Source organism: Mytilus edulis, chromosome 3, assembly GCF_963676685.1.
Source record: "Mytilus edulis chromosome 3, xbMytEdul2.2, whole genome shotgun sequence".
Classification (NCBI taxonomy): Eukaryota; Metazoa; Mollusca; class Bivalvia; order Mytilida; family Mytilidae; genus Mytilus; species Mytilus edulis.
Window position 1 is genome coordinate 32,439,677 of NC_092346.1, and position 18,316 is coordinate 32,457,992.

An 18,316-nucleotide genomic window follows, 5' to 3' on the forward strand; every position below is an offset into this window, starting at 1 on the left:
TAAATGCGTTTGTGCCAATAAAATATTGTCTATTGTCTTGTCTATCAACACCTTTATTAATTAGTCCTTTGTTGTCGATAGCTATAAAATGCAATCAGCTGATTATTGATTTTCTGTCCAAACCTTAATGAGGTCAAGAGGAATTCCGAGTATTGTCTGATCCGGTAAAGTCCGAGAAACTCGAAAAAAGTAAATAAACAAGATGGAGGAAAACAAATCATTCTATATAATTCTTTCGCCAAATTCTTTCGCAAATGACGAATTTTTATCGCCACGATTATTATTTTTTCGCAAATTGCGAAAATGGCGACTGCCAGCGGAAACCCTGATAAATGTATGAAAAAATAAATAACATACAGATGGACTGATCTGTCACATGATACGAGATCTGAAACTATTTTTTACTTTGAGGAAGTGAAAACTTTTGAAATCACTGGCTTTAAACATGAAAAAAATATAAATGAGTACTCAAAATAATCAGGACTATTCATTTAAAATGTATGTGGGAGGTTAGGAAGGGACTTTCAAAAAATCCCTACAACCAAGAACCATTTTTAAGATAAATTTGCACAACAGTAATAGAAGCATACTGAAAAAAAGACCCTTGACTCACAGTCAATAATTAAAAATCCCTACCTACCCTCCAACACACATTGTAATGGAATAGCACTTAATAGATATTCTATATGATATGACCTCTACTAATCAAAGATTGTCAACAGTTTATTATTGATCCATATAAAAAGCACATGTAGTATGTCCTGCTTGCAGTTTTTCAGTAACCATGCTTCTATCCAAGTGTGTGATTTTTGAGCCTCAAATTTATTTTATTTTACATTTTCCATTGTGATATATTCAGGAGGACCAGTACCCCATTGAGAGATACCGATGATTCTGATCACCAATGTAAAGACCATACTGGAGGGATAGTGGTTATAGCCTTCAATACTAAATCAGAGAGAACAATACATAGAGGCACATGTTTAGGTAATGTTTTATAATACATCCCCAATGTAAAGATCATACTGGAGGGATAGTGGTTATAGCCTTCAATACTAAATCAGAGAGAACAATACATAGAGGCACATGTTTAGGTAATGTTTTCACTTTGTGCATCTCATTGTTTAGAAGTGTAAAATGGGTAAATGCACAATTTTTCATAAACAAATGTACAGAATTTGTCCTTGAAATTTTTATGGGAAAATATAGTATATTTCTTTTCTCAAAAGTATGATTGGATATTTATGCAGGAAAGGGTCTGTATATCAGTTGGCAGAATTGATACCTAATAGAAGCCTTTGGTTTCACTGCTTTACTAGTTTAAACATATTTATTTATAGTGGATTGGGAAACAAGTGTTGCAACTTATATTAATCCCTTTCCACTTTGCGGGTGCGAGTGCTGCCTTGTAGGAGCATTAGCCTGCTCTTTTTCGAAATCTACAAGGGTGTCTTTAACATGCAAGAGATATGTCTCTCTCTTAACACGGGTCACACATTATTTTATCATCCCCTTCTGACGGACTATCGTCGTTTCCTCGAGACCATACTCGCAAATGGTGTTAAGGGAGAGCCGAAATTCAGTCCCTGAAATTTTCATCTTGGAAAGGGAATGGAACCAGGGACCTTTGTGTTAGAAGTCCGCTGCACTAACCACTACTCCACGGCTTCACTGTTTTTCTGCAAAGCACAGGACAGTAAGGAGTGTTTGAAACTTCAACACTATTATTGTCTTTTGATGTTGAATGTCCATTCATCCATATTTATTTATTTTGTGTTAATGATCGGATTGTCAGTTTTCCTATCGAAGGTCAGTTGTTTTCTCTGGGCACTAGGCTTCCTCCACCAATAAGAACTGGCCACCATGAAATAGCCTAAATGTGGTGCTTAAAAGGGGTGTTAAAACACCGAAAATCAAATAAAAATCCATATTTATTTATTTTGTGTTAATGATTGGATTTATAATTGGCTCCTTGACAGTTAATATGCAAATGGATTTTAAGAAAACATATGTTTTTGTAGGTCATAGTGTCCTTGGTAGTACAGTGTATGCTGGGATAGATACAGCCAATGGAGAATTAGTAGCTTTATGCAAATGAATTTTAACAGAATATTTGTTTTTGTAGGTCATAGCGTCCATGGTAGTACAGTGTATGCTGGAATAGATACATCCAGCAGAGAATTAGTAGCTTTATGCAAATTAATTTTAACAGAATATATTTGGTTTTTTTTAGGTCATAGCGTCCATGGAAGTACGGTGTATGCTGGGATAGATACAGCCAATGGAGAATTAGTAGCTATATCAGAATGGGTTTTAAAGTGGCGCCATATAAAACAGAAGAGAACTCAAAGAGTTGATTATGAAGATAAGGAGGGTGCTACTTACTTAAAACAGGTAAATGAAAAAAATGCGTTCAAAACCTAATTGGTTAACGTCAAAAAATGAAATAAATAACAATTTAAACATTCTATCAGTGTCTAAGTAGTTTGATTCATTCTAGTTTTTTCCAAGCAGCTATTTTCATCAGGGTTGGCAAAAACCCAGGTTTTATGAGTATTGCCCAGCCCAGTGGGAAATACTGGGAAAACCCGGGTTTTACTGGGTTTTACTGGGTAATGCTGGGTAATATAAGATACTGGACTGAATTTTAAAAAGGATTCAGTAATCAAACACAAATACAATACATTTAAGACATATATTTATACTTATTTTTAGCTCACCTGTCCGAAAGGCCAAGTGAGCTTTTCTCATCACTTGGCGTCCGGCGTCCGGCGTCGTCGTCGTCCGTCGTCGTCCTGCGTTAACTTTTACAAAAATCTTCTCCTCTGAAACTACTGGGCCAAATTTAACCAAACTTGGCCACAATCATCATTGGGGTATCTAGTTAAAAAAATGTGTCCGGTAACTCGACCAACAAACCAAGATGGCTGCCATGGCTAAAAATAGAACATGGGGGTAAAATGCAGTTTTTGGCTTATAACTCAAAACCCAAAGCATTTAGAGCAAATCTGACAAGGAGTAAAATTGTTCATCAGGTCAAGATCTATCTGCCCTGATATTTTCAGATGAATCGGACATTTCATTGTTGGGTTGCTGCCCCTGAAATGGTAATTTAAAGGAAATTTTGCTGTTTTTTGTTATTATCTTGAATATTATTATAGATAGAGATAAACTGTAAACAGCAATAATGTTCAGCAAAGTAAGATCTACAAATAAGTCAACATGACCAAAATGGTCAGTTGACTACTTTAGGAGTTATTGCCCTTTATAGTCAATTTTTAACCATTTTTAGCTCACCTGACCTGAAAGGTCAAGTGAGCTTTTCTCATCACTTGGCGTCCGTCGTCCGTCGTCCTGCGTCCGTCGTCCATCGTCCGTAAACTTTTACAAAAATCTTCTCCTCTGAAACTACTTGGCCAAATTCTACCAAACTTGGCCACAATCATCCTTGGGGTATCTAGTTTTAAAATTGTGTGGCGTGACCCGTCAAACCTACCAAGATGGCCGCCATGGCTAAAAATAGAACATAGGGGTAAAATGCAGTTTTTGGCTTATAACTCAAAAACCAAAGCATTTAGAGCAAATCTGACAGGGGTAAAATTGTTGATCAGGTCAACATCTATCTGCCCTGAAATTTTCAGACGAATCGGACAACCTGTTGTTGGGTTGCTGCCTGTGAAATGGCTATTTTAAGGAAATTTTGCAGTTTTTATACGACCGCAAAATTTGAAAAATTTTTCGTCGTATATTGCTATCACGTTGGCGTCGTCGTCGTCGTCGTCGTCGTCCGAATACTTTTAGTTTTCGCACTCTAACTTTAGTAAAAGTGAATGGAAATCTATGAAATTTTAACACAAGGTTTATGACCACAAAAGGAAGGTTGGTATTGATTTTGGGAGTTTTGGTCCCAACATTTTAGGAATTAGGGGCCAAAAAGGGCCCAAATAAGCATTTTCTTGGTTTTCGCACTATAACTTTAGTTTAAGTTAATAGAAATCTATGAAATTTTGACACAAGGTTTATGACCACAAAAGAACGGTTGGGATTGATTTTGGGAGTTTTGGTTTCAACAGTTAAGGAATTAGGGGCCAAAAAAGGGCCCAAATAAGCATTATTCTTGGTTTTCGCACAATAACTTTAGTTTAAGTAAATAGAAATCAATGAAATTTAAACACAATGTTAATGACTACAAAAGGAAGGTTGGTATTGATTTTGGGAGTTTAGGTCCCAACAGTTTAGGAATTAGGGGCCAAAAAGGGACCCAAATAAGCATTTTTCTTGGTTTTCGCACCATAACGTTAGTATAAGTAAATAGAAATCTATGAAATTTAAACACAAGGTTTATGACCATAAAAGGAAGGTTGGTATTGATTTTGGGAGTTTTGGTCCCAACATAATAAGGGGCCCAAAGGGTCCAAAATTAAACTTTGTTTGATTTCATCAAAATTGAATAATTGGGGTTCTTTGATATGCCGAATCTAACTGTCATAACTGTGTATGTAGATTCTTAACTTTTGGTCCCGTTTTCAAATTGGTCTACATTAAGGTCCAAAGGGTCCAAAATTAAACTTAGTTTGATTTTGACAAAAAATGAATCAGTTAGGTTCTTTGATATGCTGAATCTAAAAATGTACTTAGATTCTTGATTATTGGCCCAGTTTTCAAGTTGGTCCAAATCGGGGTCCAAAATTAAACTTTGTTTGATTTCATCAAAAATTGAATAAATGGGGTTCTTTGATATACCAAATCTAACTGTGTATGTAGATTCTTCATTTTTGGTCCTGTTTTCAAATTGGTCTACACTAAAGTCCAAAGGGTCCAAAATTAAACTTAGTCTGATTTTAACAAAAATTGAAATCTTGGGGTTCTTTGATATGCTGAATCCAAAAATATACTTAGATTTTTTATTATGGGCCCAGTTTTCAAGTTGGTCCAAATCAGGATCTAAAATTATTATATTAAGTATTGTGCAATAGCAAGTCTTTTCAATTGCACAGTATTGCGCAATGGCAAGAAATATCTCATTGCACAATATTGTGAAATAGCAATTTTTTTTTAATTAGAGTTATCTTTCTTTGTCCAGAATAGTAAGCAAGAAATATCTAATTGCAAAATATTGTGCAATAGCAAGATTTTTTTTAATTGGAGTTATCTTTCTTTGTCCAGAATCAACTTAAATCTTTGTTATATACAATATACAATGTATATTCACTTTTGACTACCAACTGATAAATTAAAATAATCTTTACCATTCAGTGATAACAAGCAGTTTTTTTACATCTTAATATTTTATGATGTATTTAAATGAGTAGTTATTGTTGCAAACTCCATTAGAAATTTTAATTGAGATTAGTTTTGGAATAAGGGAAAGGGGGATGTGATGAAAAAAATTGGGTTCAATTTTTCTCATTTGAAATTTCATAAATAAAAAACAAAATTTCTTCAGACATTATTTTGAGAGGATTAATATTGAACAGCATAGTGAATTGCTCTAAGAGAAAACAAAAATTTTAAGTTCATTAGAACACATTCATTCTGTGTCAGAAACCTATGCTGTGTCAACTATTTAATCACAATCCAAATTTAGAGCTGAATCCAGCTTGAATGTTGTGTCCATACTTGCCCCAACCGTTCAGGGTTCAACCTCTGCGGTCGTATAAAGCTACGCCCTGCGGAGCATCTGGTTGGTTATTATCTTGAATACTATTATAGATAGAGATAAACTGTAAACAGCAATAATGTTCAGCAAAGTAAGACCTACAAATAAGTCAACATGACCAAAATGGTCAGTCGACCCCTTAAGGAGTTATTGCCCTTTATAGTCAATTTTTAACAACTTTTCGTCATTTTTTGTTACTTTTCTAAAAATCTTCTTCTCTGAAACTACTTTGCCAAATTTAACCAAACTTGGCCACAATTATCATTGTGGTTTATAGTTTATAAAATGTGTCCGATGACCCAGCCTACCAAACAAAATGGCCGACATGGCTAAAATTAGAACATAGTGGTAAAATGCAGTTTTTGCTTTATATCTTTGAAACTAAGACATTTAGGGCAAATCTTTCAAGATTTTAATGTCCATCAGAATAAGATATATCCCCTCACAAATTTTCAATTGAATCGGACAACCTGTTGCTGGGTTGCTGCCCCAAAATTGGTGATTTTAAGGAAATTTTGCAGTTTTTGGTTATTATCTTGAATACTATTATAGATAGAGATAAACTGTAAACAGCAATAATGTTCAGGAAAGTAAGATCTACAAATAAGTCAACATGACCAAAATGGTCAGTTGACCACTTTAGGAGTTATTGCCCTTTATAGTCAATTTTTAACCATTTTTCATAAATCTTAGTAATCTTTTAGAAAAATCTTCTCCTCTGAAACTACTGGGCCAAATTTAACCAAACTTAGCCATAATCATCATTGGCGTATCTTGTTAAAAAAATATGTCCGGTAACTCGACCAACAAACCAAGATGGCTGCCATGGCTAAAAATAGAACATGGGGGTAAAATGCAGTTTTTGGCTTATAACTCAAAACCCAAAGCATTTAGAGCAAATCTGACAAGGAGTAAAATTGTTCATCAGCTCAAGATCTATCTGCCCTGATATTTTCAGATGAATCGGACATTTCATTGTTGGGTTGCTGCCCCTGAAATGGTAATTTTAAGGAAATTTTGCTGTTTTTTGTTATTATCTTGAATATTATTATAGATAGAGATAAACTGTAAACAGCAATAATGTTCAGGAAAGTAAGATCTACAAATAAGTCAACATGACCAAAATGGTCAGTTGACCACTTTAGGAGTTATTGCCTTTTATAGTCAATTTTTAACCATTTTTCGTAAATCTTAGTAATCTTTTAGAAAAATCTTCTCCTCTGAAACTACTGGGACAAATTTAACCAAACTTGGCCATAATCATCATTGGGGTATCTAGTTAAAAAAATATGTCCGGTAACTCGACCAACAAACCAAGATGGCTGCCATGGCTAAAAATAGAACATGGGGGTAAAATGCAGTTTTTGGCTTATAACTCAAAACCCAAAGCATTTAGAGCAAATCTGACAAGGTGTAAAATTGTTGATCAGGTCTCGATCTACAATGTATCTGCCCTGGAATTTTCAGATAAATCGGATAATCGGTTGTTAGGTTGCTGCCCCTGAATATGTAATTTTGAGGAAATTTTGCTGTTTTTTGTTATTATCTTGAATATTATTATAGATAGAGATGAACTGTAAACAGCAATAATGTACAGCAAAGTAAGAACTAAAAATAAGTCAGTATGACCAAAATAGTCAATTGACCCCCTAAGGAGTTATTGCCCTTCATAGTCAATTTTTAACAATTTTCTTAAAATTTGAAGATTTTCAATAGCATTTTCCACAGAAAGTACTGTTATAGATAGAGATAATTGTAAGCAGCAAGGATGTTTAGTAAAGTAAGATCTACAAACACATCACCATCACCAACACACAATTTTGTCATGAATCCATCTGTGTCCATTGTTTAATATTCACAAGGACCAAGGTGAGCGACACAGGCTTCTCTAGTTAATTATGAATAAGTTTACTTGTTTGAGTCTTATGATACATGCATGTACAAATGTATACATTTGAGAAAGAATTATTCTAACAACTATATAATCAACCAAATTTTTCCCACAGGGCCCACCGGGATCCACCTATGCAAACACTGATTATTATGAGGAAAGGTTTTGTCGATTTCTCTTTCTCAATTACTCACTGACTATAAATATAGTGAAAGATCGTCATAAAAAATGTGAAAATTCAAAAATTTTGCATGCAAAAAAACATTTAAGATTTACCAAAAATGTCATCATAATTTACAACCTCAAAATCATCTGTCCACACACTGACAGTTTTATTTAAAGTTATGTAAAAAGAAATCTTATATATAAATATACAGTGTAACCTGTGTTATCCAACATAGAGGGGGGATAGGAGGGGTCATGATCCCAAAATCCCAGGCTTAAAAACACGAAATCCCGAGGTCCCAAATTTAAATAAATAAAAATCCCGGATCCCGAAATTCGAAAAAAAGAATTCCTGGATCCCGAAGGGGTATGTCCTGAAATTCCGAGCTTAAAAACACCCGATCCCGGAGTCCCGATAAAGGTCCTATCCCCCCTCAACATACTGGGGGACCCAAAAAAAGTCTTATTAAGCATGGTGTCGCAATACTGTGTTTTTTTTCTGCAAAGATAGCCCTATTTTGGAACCCGAAAAATGTTTTGGTTAAAGCAGGATGTTGGAATACTCAGGTGACGGATTAGGCAGCTTACTCTGTATTTGCAAACAAGGAAAGTGACAATGTCAGCTATAATTAACTGATGTTGTAGTCTTCTATGGTCGGGTTGTTGTCTCTTTGGCACATTCCCCATTTCCATTCTCAATTTTATATTCTATCAGGTACCATACTATGTAGGTTGTAGTCAGTTTAATGAGCATACACATTATACATGTCTCCCTTGTTGCTAATATACATTTAAAAGCTAGAGTTATTTCCCTTTGAATATAAAATTTTCGGTTTGCATATCTTCTTGTGTAGTTGTCATTTACTTTGTATGGATGAGATTTATACATGTGAAACATAAACAAATGTGGGTATGTGTAAATGAGACAGCAACCCAATGACATAAATAACCAAAAACCATCTAGAGGTCAGTTAAAAATCTTCCACAAGTATGCAGGTGTTTATACAACAAATAAAGCTCTAAATTGTGATGAGGGTAAAAAAGCTGACAATATAATAAACAAAAACCATCATAGATCTGCCAGTTACACCTAATTCTAATATGATACACAGTTTTCAGTTGACTGTTCAGACCAATTTACAGTATTTGTACTTGTATCTTATAAGTAGATGATCTTACTTTTGTTCCCCAATGTTGGTATAAAATCTTAAGTTAATAATGTGAAAGAACTATTTATTTTTTAACCTACTGTGTATTCATTTAATTTTGTGGGTACCTAAAAACGTACATGTTGGTGGAAAGTTGATTTTGTGAATTTGCAAAAGTCTGCATACAAGCCTATAGAAAATTTATCATTTGTTGAACATGGTTCATCTTTACCAAAGAAGTCCACAAAAATTGGTATTTAACAATTAATAATGAATCCACAGTATTAAGAGTGTATATTTGTAATATAAAAAAAGGTCTAGGCTTATTTACATATTGAATTTCTTGCTTTCTTTATTCTAGATTACAAGCATTGAACAAGAAATACACAGCTTGATTCGATTACGACATAAAAATCTAATTCACTACTTAGCTATAAAGTATATACAGGAAGCTGGGAAATGTACAGTTTATGTAAGTTAATATTTTTATGAAATTGTCTCATATTATCAAGGGAGGAGAAATAAAGATTTTAGCATTTTTTGAGAAAAATTCATACATGTCAGAATTTTGGTTGAAAATAAATTGTAACAGAACAATGTTAAAGATGGGACTCATTGAGGTCTAAGCGTGATGTGGGATTGGCTGATTTTTTTTAAGCGTGACACATGAAAGTTGAATGATTAAGTGTGAAAACGGGGAAACAAAGACAGGCGGTACATGGTTAATTACATGTGCTCTTATGGCAACGAGAAGTGGGAAATAGAGTTCTCACTAAACAATATGCGGGATCTGGGATTGGACCCCACAAGGAGACCTCCTTAGAGATCCTTGTTACCAGTGTAGATAAGAAGCAGATTCAGTATTTTCATATGTGCCACAGGAAATCCTGATCTACATTATTAGAATTGCTGCATGTTAATCTCAACTATACTGCTAATACGTATTTAGATGAACCTGTTATTAAATTGTAAAATCTGTTCAGCAGAATATGGAAAATATATAAGTGGAATGTACATAATTATGATACCCTTGAAATGCACTGTTCCTGTCAAATGTCAAACACAACAATTTTTATGCCCCATTTTTATGCCCCATTTACTATTCCCCGATTTATATGGGCATTATGTTTTCTGATCTGTGGGTCTGTTTGTCTGTCCGTTTGTCTGTCCATTAGTTAGTTTGTCCTGCTTCAGGTTAAAGTTTTTGGCCTCAAGTCTGTGCGTCAGCTCATTTTTGTTGGAATTTTGGCGCCTGGAGTCTAGGCCTCTGTCTCATATTCATTTTTTGGAGCCTTGAGTCTGGGTGTCAGATCATTTCAAAGCAAAGCTTTTTGAAATTGTCCAGTACAATACATCTCAATCTGATCACGTATACCTACATTTTACAGTTGCTTCAGTCGTTCAATGTAACATGCTCAAACAAACTACTTGAGACCATGAATATTATTTCATGTATCACAAACTCATTTTATTTTTGATTGTCAAATTTTTAGAAACATTCAGGATGAGACCCATTATATTTTGTATATTTGTTATTGTGTAGCCTGACATCAAATCTAGTAACCTATAGAAATGAACTGACATTTTCTCTGTTTGTTTGATATCTATCAGTTATACAGTATATATACGAAGACTCTAAGCATGTTATTTATTATGAATAAATGATATACTGGTAAGACACTTTCATGCTCCCACACTTGTCGATCTAAATTTAGAATGTAATGTTTACATTAATCAATGTAATTTTTTGTCAGTTAACTGTTTCCTTCAGCAATTTTTTATAGCTAGTTTTCAGTCTCAGTGGATGAGTAGTTCATCTACGTACACTAGCCTGCCAACATTGAGGTTTTGAGTTTCAACTCAATTTGGCAAGGTGCTTTAATTTTGACTCAGATTTTAATTGACTAGAATTAGGTTTGCCTGCCTTAGGTTGGTGAGTCTATGTTGGTACTCCTGCATCCACCACCAATAAAACTGATTATTGTAATAAAGCCAAGTGTTCGAAAAGTGGTGTTAGACACTAACAATCAATCAAATAAACAACCAGTAATTGGGCATATTTTTCAGTGATATCTGTTGATACTCCTGCTTCCTCCACAAATAAAATCAATCAATTGATCAATATGAACTTTCATTTCTACCTGTGATGACTGCTTAAGGGGTTTGCGGGTATAAACCTTTTTTTTTCTAATATAGGATTTCCCTATATTTTTCTATAAATGAACTTCATCTTATACTTAATAATAGAAATATAGAATAAAAACATGGGGTCACCGTTCATTTAATCTTACAATCTGCCTTCGAGAGAAGCATACATTTTTGTAAAATTACTTTTTTCTGTTGAACTAATAGAAGAAATAAAGATAATATCGAAATAAAAAAAAAAACGCAATTACAGAAATCACCCAAATTTTACAATAGAGTAGTTTAAGTACAGCTTATTTAAAAAAAAATAATAAAAAAATATAGGTCACCGTTGAGTTAAAAAAGATATTTCAATTGTAACGCAAAAAAAATGCATGTTTGCACCAAAGGGAGATAATTTGGAGCTTTTTCGATGATATATACATTTTGAAAGTCATCTGGGGTCAAAACGAATTGACTTTTTGGAATAATTTTTGCTGTTAAATAAAGTAACAACTAATAAAGTAAAAAAAAATTGTAATGAAAACAAAAAAAACCCCAAAAAATTCTGAAATCTTTATAACCACGAGCCTCCTTAACGAATAATTAACTCATCAATCAACAAATCAATCAATCAATTGATCAATATGAACTTTCATTTCTACCTGTGATAATTGCTTAACGATTAATCCACTTATCAATCAACAAATCAATCAATCAATTGATCAATATAAACTTTCATTTCTAACTTTGATAACTGGGTAACGATAAACCAACCAACCAATATTTAGAAAATATCTTCAGATCTTGTTGGATGTTGGAACAACCAACAAAAATCAATCACCAACGGACCAACCAACCAATAATTTATGTTAGTAAAGGGGAGATGTCCATTGACAATTATTTCGACAATTGATTTAATTTTTTGATAGGGTTAATAATTTTAAATAATTCTGGTATATTCACATATCATTGAAGACTGTTTGTTGATGCATATATTTCTCTTGTTTAGATCTCTTTTTTTTGTTTTTAAGTTGCTGTCTTGTTGTCAATACACTATGTCCCCCTTTTATACGTATTTGTCAGATATCAAACTAAAAATAATTTCACTATCAATTAAGGTAATTTTTATTATGATCTTTGGCTTTAGTTGGGATCCATGGTATGCTTGAAAAGTAACATTTTGAATAAAAAGGGAAATAACTGTTATACAAGATATTGGTCTAATCAGTTCTGGTAAGTTCACTCGTAAGCTGTAAGTCCAGTTGTCATATGCATATGACATGAATATTGTTTGCCTTATACTATGCCACATATTTCTGTTCCTTAAAAAGTTTGAATGTTTTAGAATCCTTCAATATTTATTTCATACAGATTTGCATCCTTAGCTTCTTCACCTACAGCCCTAGTACACCCAATATAAAGTTGTCCAGTTGTGTTGAAGGCAAGAGAATTTGGAAACTCTATTCCTATATCCTTGGTATTGAAATATGAAATCAAATGTCCATTGTCATTGAGGATGTGTAAGATGTCAGTATCCAGATCCATCACAACAACATTGTCACTTGGTGTTGTCACAATGTTTATTGGTTTGAATGGTTCACTCTTATTGATAGTTGGATGACCTGTATACTGGTTTATTATATGTCCTTCTTGTCCTAAGACCATTACTTTACCACACCAATTATCTGAAATAGTATCCACTACATATATATTTCCATTACATGTAGTGGTTATATACCTAGGGCTATTAAATAAAGGTTGATTATGTTGATCATGTTCATACACAGTCTCCTTGTCTCCTTTCTTGTTCATGATAATCACAGCACTTTTTTTTAGTTCACTATTATAAGCTCCAACAATGAGTTTATTGTCACTGATAACATGGATATCATTGGGAAGTAAAGGTGATACATCATAAACAGAATCAGTCAGTTCACCACTACTGCTAATGTGTTGTAACCTTGTTTTACCTTTAGCACACAGAAGGAGTTGATTAGATGGAGTAACTGCCATTCCACACACAGTAATGTTAAATTTAGACAGCACCTGTAGGTTGGTTCCTTCAGGTTTTACTCTCTGTAACACTTTATAAACACCTGAATTTATCCAAAATGACTGATCAAGGCATAGACTTACTGATGCTATTGACTCAAGTTCAGTCTGGTACTCACTATTGATGACTAGGGAGATGTTTATTTCTGCTGACAAGTTTCCATCATCTTGTAGTGATCCAATGTGAGATTGGTTCAAATTTCCTGGAACAAATTTTGGTGAAGAAGTATAGCTAGGCCTGGTTCGTGGTTCTTGAGTTTCAGTGAATTTCTCCATCTTCTTGACCTCTTTGAAAAAGTCAGAGGCATTGGAAAGGTCAATACAGTCCTGGACTTCTGTGATTTTGTCATCCATCTGGTTTGTGAATAATGATATAGCGTTCAAATCAGATTTGACTGTTGATAAAACAGTTTCATGATTATGTTCCAATTTAATTTTGAGTTCTTTAAAATATTGTTCTACTTGCTCTTTTACGGTTTCCTCATGACTTTGAATATTTCTTTTTTCCTTGTTATACTTTATATTTTCAGCTGACACTAGTTTATTGAGCTGGTCTTTCTTTGCGTTGATTTTATAATTACTCTTCTGCATTTTACTTTGTCCTTTTTTTAATATTTCTACTTTGATGTTGTATGCATCACTAATTTCGATTAAATCGTGCTTCTTATGAACTTTGGCAACACAGGTTGGACACACTAGGATTTCACATGTATTACAGTAAAGACATGATGATTGTCCAGCATGTTTATCACATTTAATATTGGTAAAATCCAGTTCTTCAGTATGCAATCCAATTTCTTCTCTACAGATGATCTTATGATCAAGTGCATTTTTGAATTGAGAATGTACATTGTCCTTGCAATAACCACACATCAAAATTCTGCAGTCCATGCATTTCCACTGTATTGGTCTATCTGTTTTACATAATTTACAATTAACAGGAACTTGACCTCCTCCAAACGGCTGAGAGGAAGCCATATTTGTCAGGTGTGTCCCAGGTATTTAACTTCCTTGTTTGGTCTATTTTTTAGTTGTTATGATCAATAAGTTAAATACACTTGTACTTAGTAAATATACTGAAACATGATAACAGTGAACAAATAATTTATCGTTTGTGTAAATTTAAATACCATGATTGAGAAGACCATAAAATATTATATTTCGCATGCCTACAATAACTTACAACTAATTAGGTTACCTTAACTGACTGTCCCTAAGATAATCTACTTATTTTTTAGTCTGTTTGACTGTTAGTCTTTCTGTTTATCAATGCATCCATCCATTTCAAATCAAGTTCAAAAATGATGTGAACTTTAAAAAAATTTATGCTATAAAATAATGATTTTCACCCATATATTACAGATCACTGATCAGGTTAAAGTTTTGTTTAGGGTAGTTTCCAGTAAAGTTGTAATAATATCAACTTAAAACTTTAGTTCACATGTTCATTTAATTGTGAACTCATAAAAAATAAATGCCAAATAAATTAGGGTTTTGACCCAGATTACACGGTTCACTGAATATGAAAATGTGGTAGTATGATCAGGGCATGGAGACAGATAGACACATATTCTTGTTAAGACTACTTTCTTTTTTTGGTCCTTTTTGGTTTTATCTGTCCTTCAATGTTTAATTTGTGTATTTGGTTTTAGACTTTCATTTTTTTTTTGGCCTTTAGCATCACTGAAGTGAATAGATATAAAGTGCCAATCTTTGTAGGAATCAAGCAATTCAGAAGAATTTCAAAACATGGCTGAAAAAAAAAACAGATCAGGAAAAGAAACAAATGTTATATTCTTTCAACAAAATACATTTTAAACTAAAATCAATTCAAACTGCAGCAGATTTTGTACATTTTTAAATTTGATTTCTTAGCATAAAATCAGTAGCATATATAAGACCGTTATACAATTTTCTTTCAATATCTTATAATTATTTTTTATTTCTGTTTTAAAATAGATTTTAATGGATTATTCTGGAGGTGCTAGTCTCAACATACATATAACAGAATCACGTCCATTGTCAGTAGATATCATTAAAGCTTACACAGAGGAGATTTTGTATGGATTAGAGTATTTACACAAAAAAGATGTGGTACATAAGTACCTAAGGGTAGGTAACTGATGTTCAAATTCTATTTAAAGTGTATGCTTGTTCAATTAAAGATGAATAATATGGGGGAGGGAGGTATTATTGTCTATGCGACAGCAATCCACCAACACAATAGACAACATAAGCAATATCTTTAACATTTGACTAGTGATTTTTAGGTTGAAGCAATTTTTTTTTATTTGGATCGATAAATAATTAAATCATACCGAGACAAACATACAGTTTAAATCATTTTAGAGGCAATACAAAATGAATTAATGCTGTATGTAACAAACAATGCTTGCTTATTCTTCAAGCAAGCTCAAAGTAAACTATCAGCTGATAAAGAGCGTGTACCTTCTTCATACCTCTGCAATTGCATGAAAAACATAATCTTGTGCAATACCTTAAATTCATATCAGAATCAAACTGATAGAATTAAAATAAAATTGATACTTTAAAAAAAAAAGACACAGGGATTTCACAGCAATCTTATATATAGTGTTGGATAATCGGTTGAAATTACCAACCGATTATCTATTACAATCGTTTGACAGCAACCAACCGACTATCGGTTATAATCGCATCAGGATACTATGCCCTTTTTTAAAATGAAATCATGCATTTTAGTCTCATTGTACATGTCTAATGTGTATATTCCATTTCATTGCAGAGTGTTATATGTTAATATTTGATCTTCTGTTTCCTTTTCAAATTTTATTTTATTTAGCAATTATAAAAATGAATTAATTAGAATCCAGATTCAGATTGAACATATTTTATCTCATAATTACAACATTAATTACCAAGAGTGACACTAACTTTTCTAAATTTCAATGGTGTAACTCGCATTATAATTTCAATAACTTAGCAGTATAAACATTTGAATGTTTCACATTAAGAAAAGATATATATAAAGTGTTTTACTTTAAGGAATTTAAGATTAACAGAAAAAAATAAAACAATGCATTTGCATTGAAATATATACAGTAAACAAAGAGGATCCAGCCAATGTCTGTTAATTCGTGTAGAATCTTTTTTTCACTTTTATGATCATCATTTTTCTGTCAATTGTGTCATTCGAGCGTCTGAACTTATAATTGCAAGAATGCGGAATTATTACATAGTTGAACCGTATCCGATCCGTGATTCTAATGTATTTCAATGGCAGACAAATTTCAGAAAATTTACAAAAATAAACGATGTTTGACAAGCAATTTGGGAAGGAATATGACGCTTTTGACGCTACTATTAAATGGATAAAACATTAATAAAAGGCAATTTGCGACACGCTCTAATGAAGTAAAGAAATTATTTTGTCTAAAATCTGAATGATTTCATGTACGCTCTCAAGTAACAAGTATCCGTATTGAGAGAGTATTTCATACAAAGTTATTTATTTTAAAGATCAATCTGTATATATATAGTCAATGCTTTTGTCATGTTTTAAAGGGGAAAAAAATGGTTTTGTTTTTAATTATAGGATGTTTGACATTGTTATTATCATCCGACTGATACTTTTCGTTACAATTTGTTTGACTGAGCAAATAATTGCAAACCGCAAACGGACCGGAAGTTGATACGCAAAAAGGTCTGAAACAAAATCCCAATCGATTATCGACATCGTGAGGCCATACCAACTGATTTCCGACTTATTCCGATCATCGGAACAACACTGCTTATATATATAAATAATATTACTTGAGATAGATAAGTGATGAGCTAGAAAAAAGCACAGAGACAATCTTGGTAAATTAAATTTCTTCCAGGAAATTACCGTAATCAATTTTTATGATATATCCTGAAACCTGAATTGCTATGGTGAAAGTTAGGTAAATCTACAATTCAGTAACAAGTTTTATCTTCGAAACATTGTATTCAGTACATAAAGGAAGTCTTCATCTAAAGATTAATTATAAGAAAAGTGTCAACTAGATTTCTTGCAACTTTTCAGTTCAATTTCAATTTTAGATAGAACTCAAAAATTTGTATGTATTAAAAACAGGCTATTATTTAAAATTGGAATTATTTTTAATTATGGAATTTCTTGTGATTGAAATTATAAATAAATTCCAGGTTTATCATGTTTATTCTGCACTTCAATGTTCTGTGCTGCGCAGAAACACTTTCTATTACAATGAAGATAGTACATTTACAATAGAATGTACTGTGCCACGCACAACACTATCTATACAAAATACATTGTATGGAAAGTGTTATGAACTACTCAAAACATTATAATACTAAATAAACATAGAATTTATTAAAAATTTCAAGCTCAAGAAATTATGCAAATTCCATAATTAAAAATATTGGTGAAATATTCCTTCTCTCCATCACTGCATTAGTCAATCTGTCTTTCTTCATGTTGTACAATAACTAGATAAAACCTTGATCAAATTTCAAAATATTTGAGTGAATATTTGAATTTGTAGAGAAAAAAATTTGTCTGTAATCATGGTAATGGCACCCGTCATTATTCTGAAGTATTCTTTTAAAATTATTACTCTCATTCATCTTTTACAGGCTTCCAGTATAGTTGTTGATAAGAATGGTAGAATAAGGATTGGTGATTATAGTATAGATAAGAGGTAAGTATTTTATCTGATAACAGATATATGTAATTCAGACATTGCTGCATGATTAAGGAAGTTCACTTGTCATGTTTTGGAATTTTTGTCAGATTTTCAAAATCCTCTGGTTTTATCTACTTGAATTTCTAAAAAAGATTTGCCCATTGACCCCCATTTTTCTTTTTACGTATCTTTTACATGCATAATTATAAGCAATCTGTAAAAGTCTTATAAAATTTAAATAAGTTTTGAGAACTTTAACATGTCAATGATAACTTGATTAGGCTATGAAAAATCAAGAGAGAATATTTTCCTGCCAAAATTTCAATGGCTTATGTCTTGAAAAAAGCACATTGACCTATATTTTATGTTTAGCTCACCTGGCCCAAAGGGCCAAGTGAGCTTTTCTCATCACTTGGCATCCATCGTCCAGCGTCCGTCATCGTTGTCGTCGTTTACTTTTCAAAAATCTTCTCCTCTAAAATTTGGCCACAATCATCATTTGGGTATCTAGTTTAAAAAATGTGTTCAGTGATCCGGCCAACCAACCAAGATGGCCACCATGGCTAAAAATAGAACATAGGGGAATATGTTGATTTTGGGTTATAAC

The 18,316-nt window shown here is 32.8% G+C and overlaps 2 protein-coding genes across 2 annotated transcripts in view; one reads left to right on the forward strand and one right to left on the reverse strand.

The window, feature by feature from the left end:
* LOC139516257 (eIF-2-alpha kinase GCN2-like) overlaps positions 1-18,316 on the forward strand; it is a 37,831-nt gene that overhangs the window by 11,057 nt on the left and 8,458 nt on the right. Inside the window, exons 7-11 of the mRNA XM_071306254.1 lie at positions 860-987; positions 2,234-2,394; positions 9,225-9,335; positions 15,002-15,154; positions 17,660-17,724. Coding sequence (XP_071162355.1) covers positions 860-987; positions 2,234-2,394; positions 9,225-9,335; positions 15,002-15,154; positions 17,660-17,724 — 618 coding nt within the window. The remainder of the gene's footprint in view (positions 1-859; positions 988-2,233; positions 2,395-9,224; positions 9,336-15,001; positions 15,155-17,659; positions 17,725-18,316) is intronic.
* LOC139516235 (transcription intermediary factor 1-beta-like) lies at positions 12,100-14,043 on the reverse strand. Its single transcript, XM_071306225.1, has one exon. The coding sequence runs from the start codon at positions 14,018-14,020 to the stop codon at positions 12,332-12,334; it is 1,689 nt and encodes a 562-aa protein (XP_071162326.1). The 5' UTR covers positions 14,021-14,043; the 3' UTR covers positions 12,100-12,331.

Bases quoted from the DNA above. Each gene is read 5' to 3' on its own strand.
- LOC139516235 (XM_071306225.1), bottom strand. From the start codon at position 14,020: ATGGCTTCCTCTCAGCCGTTTGGAGGAGGTCAAGTTCCTGTTAATTGT.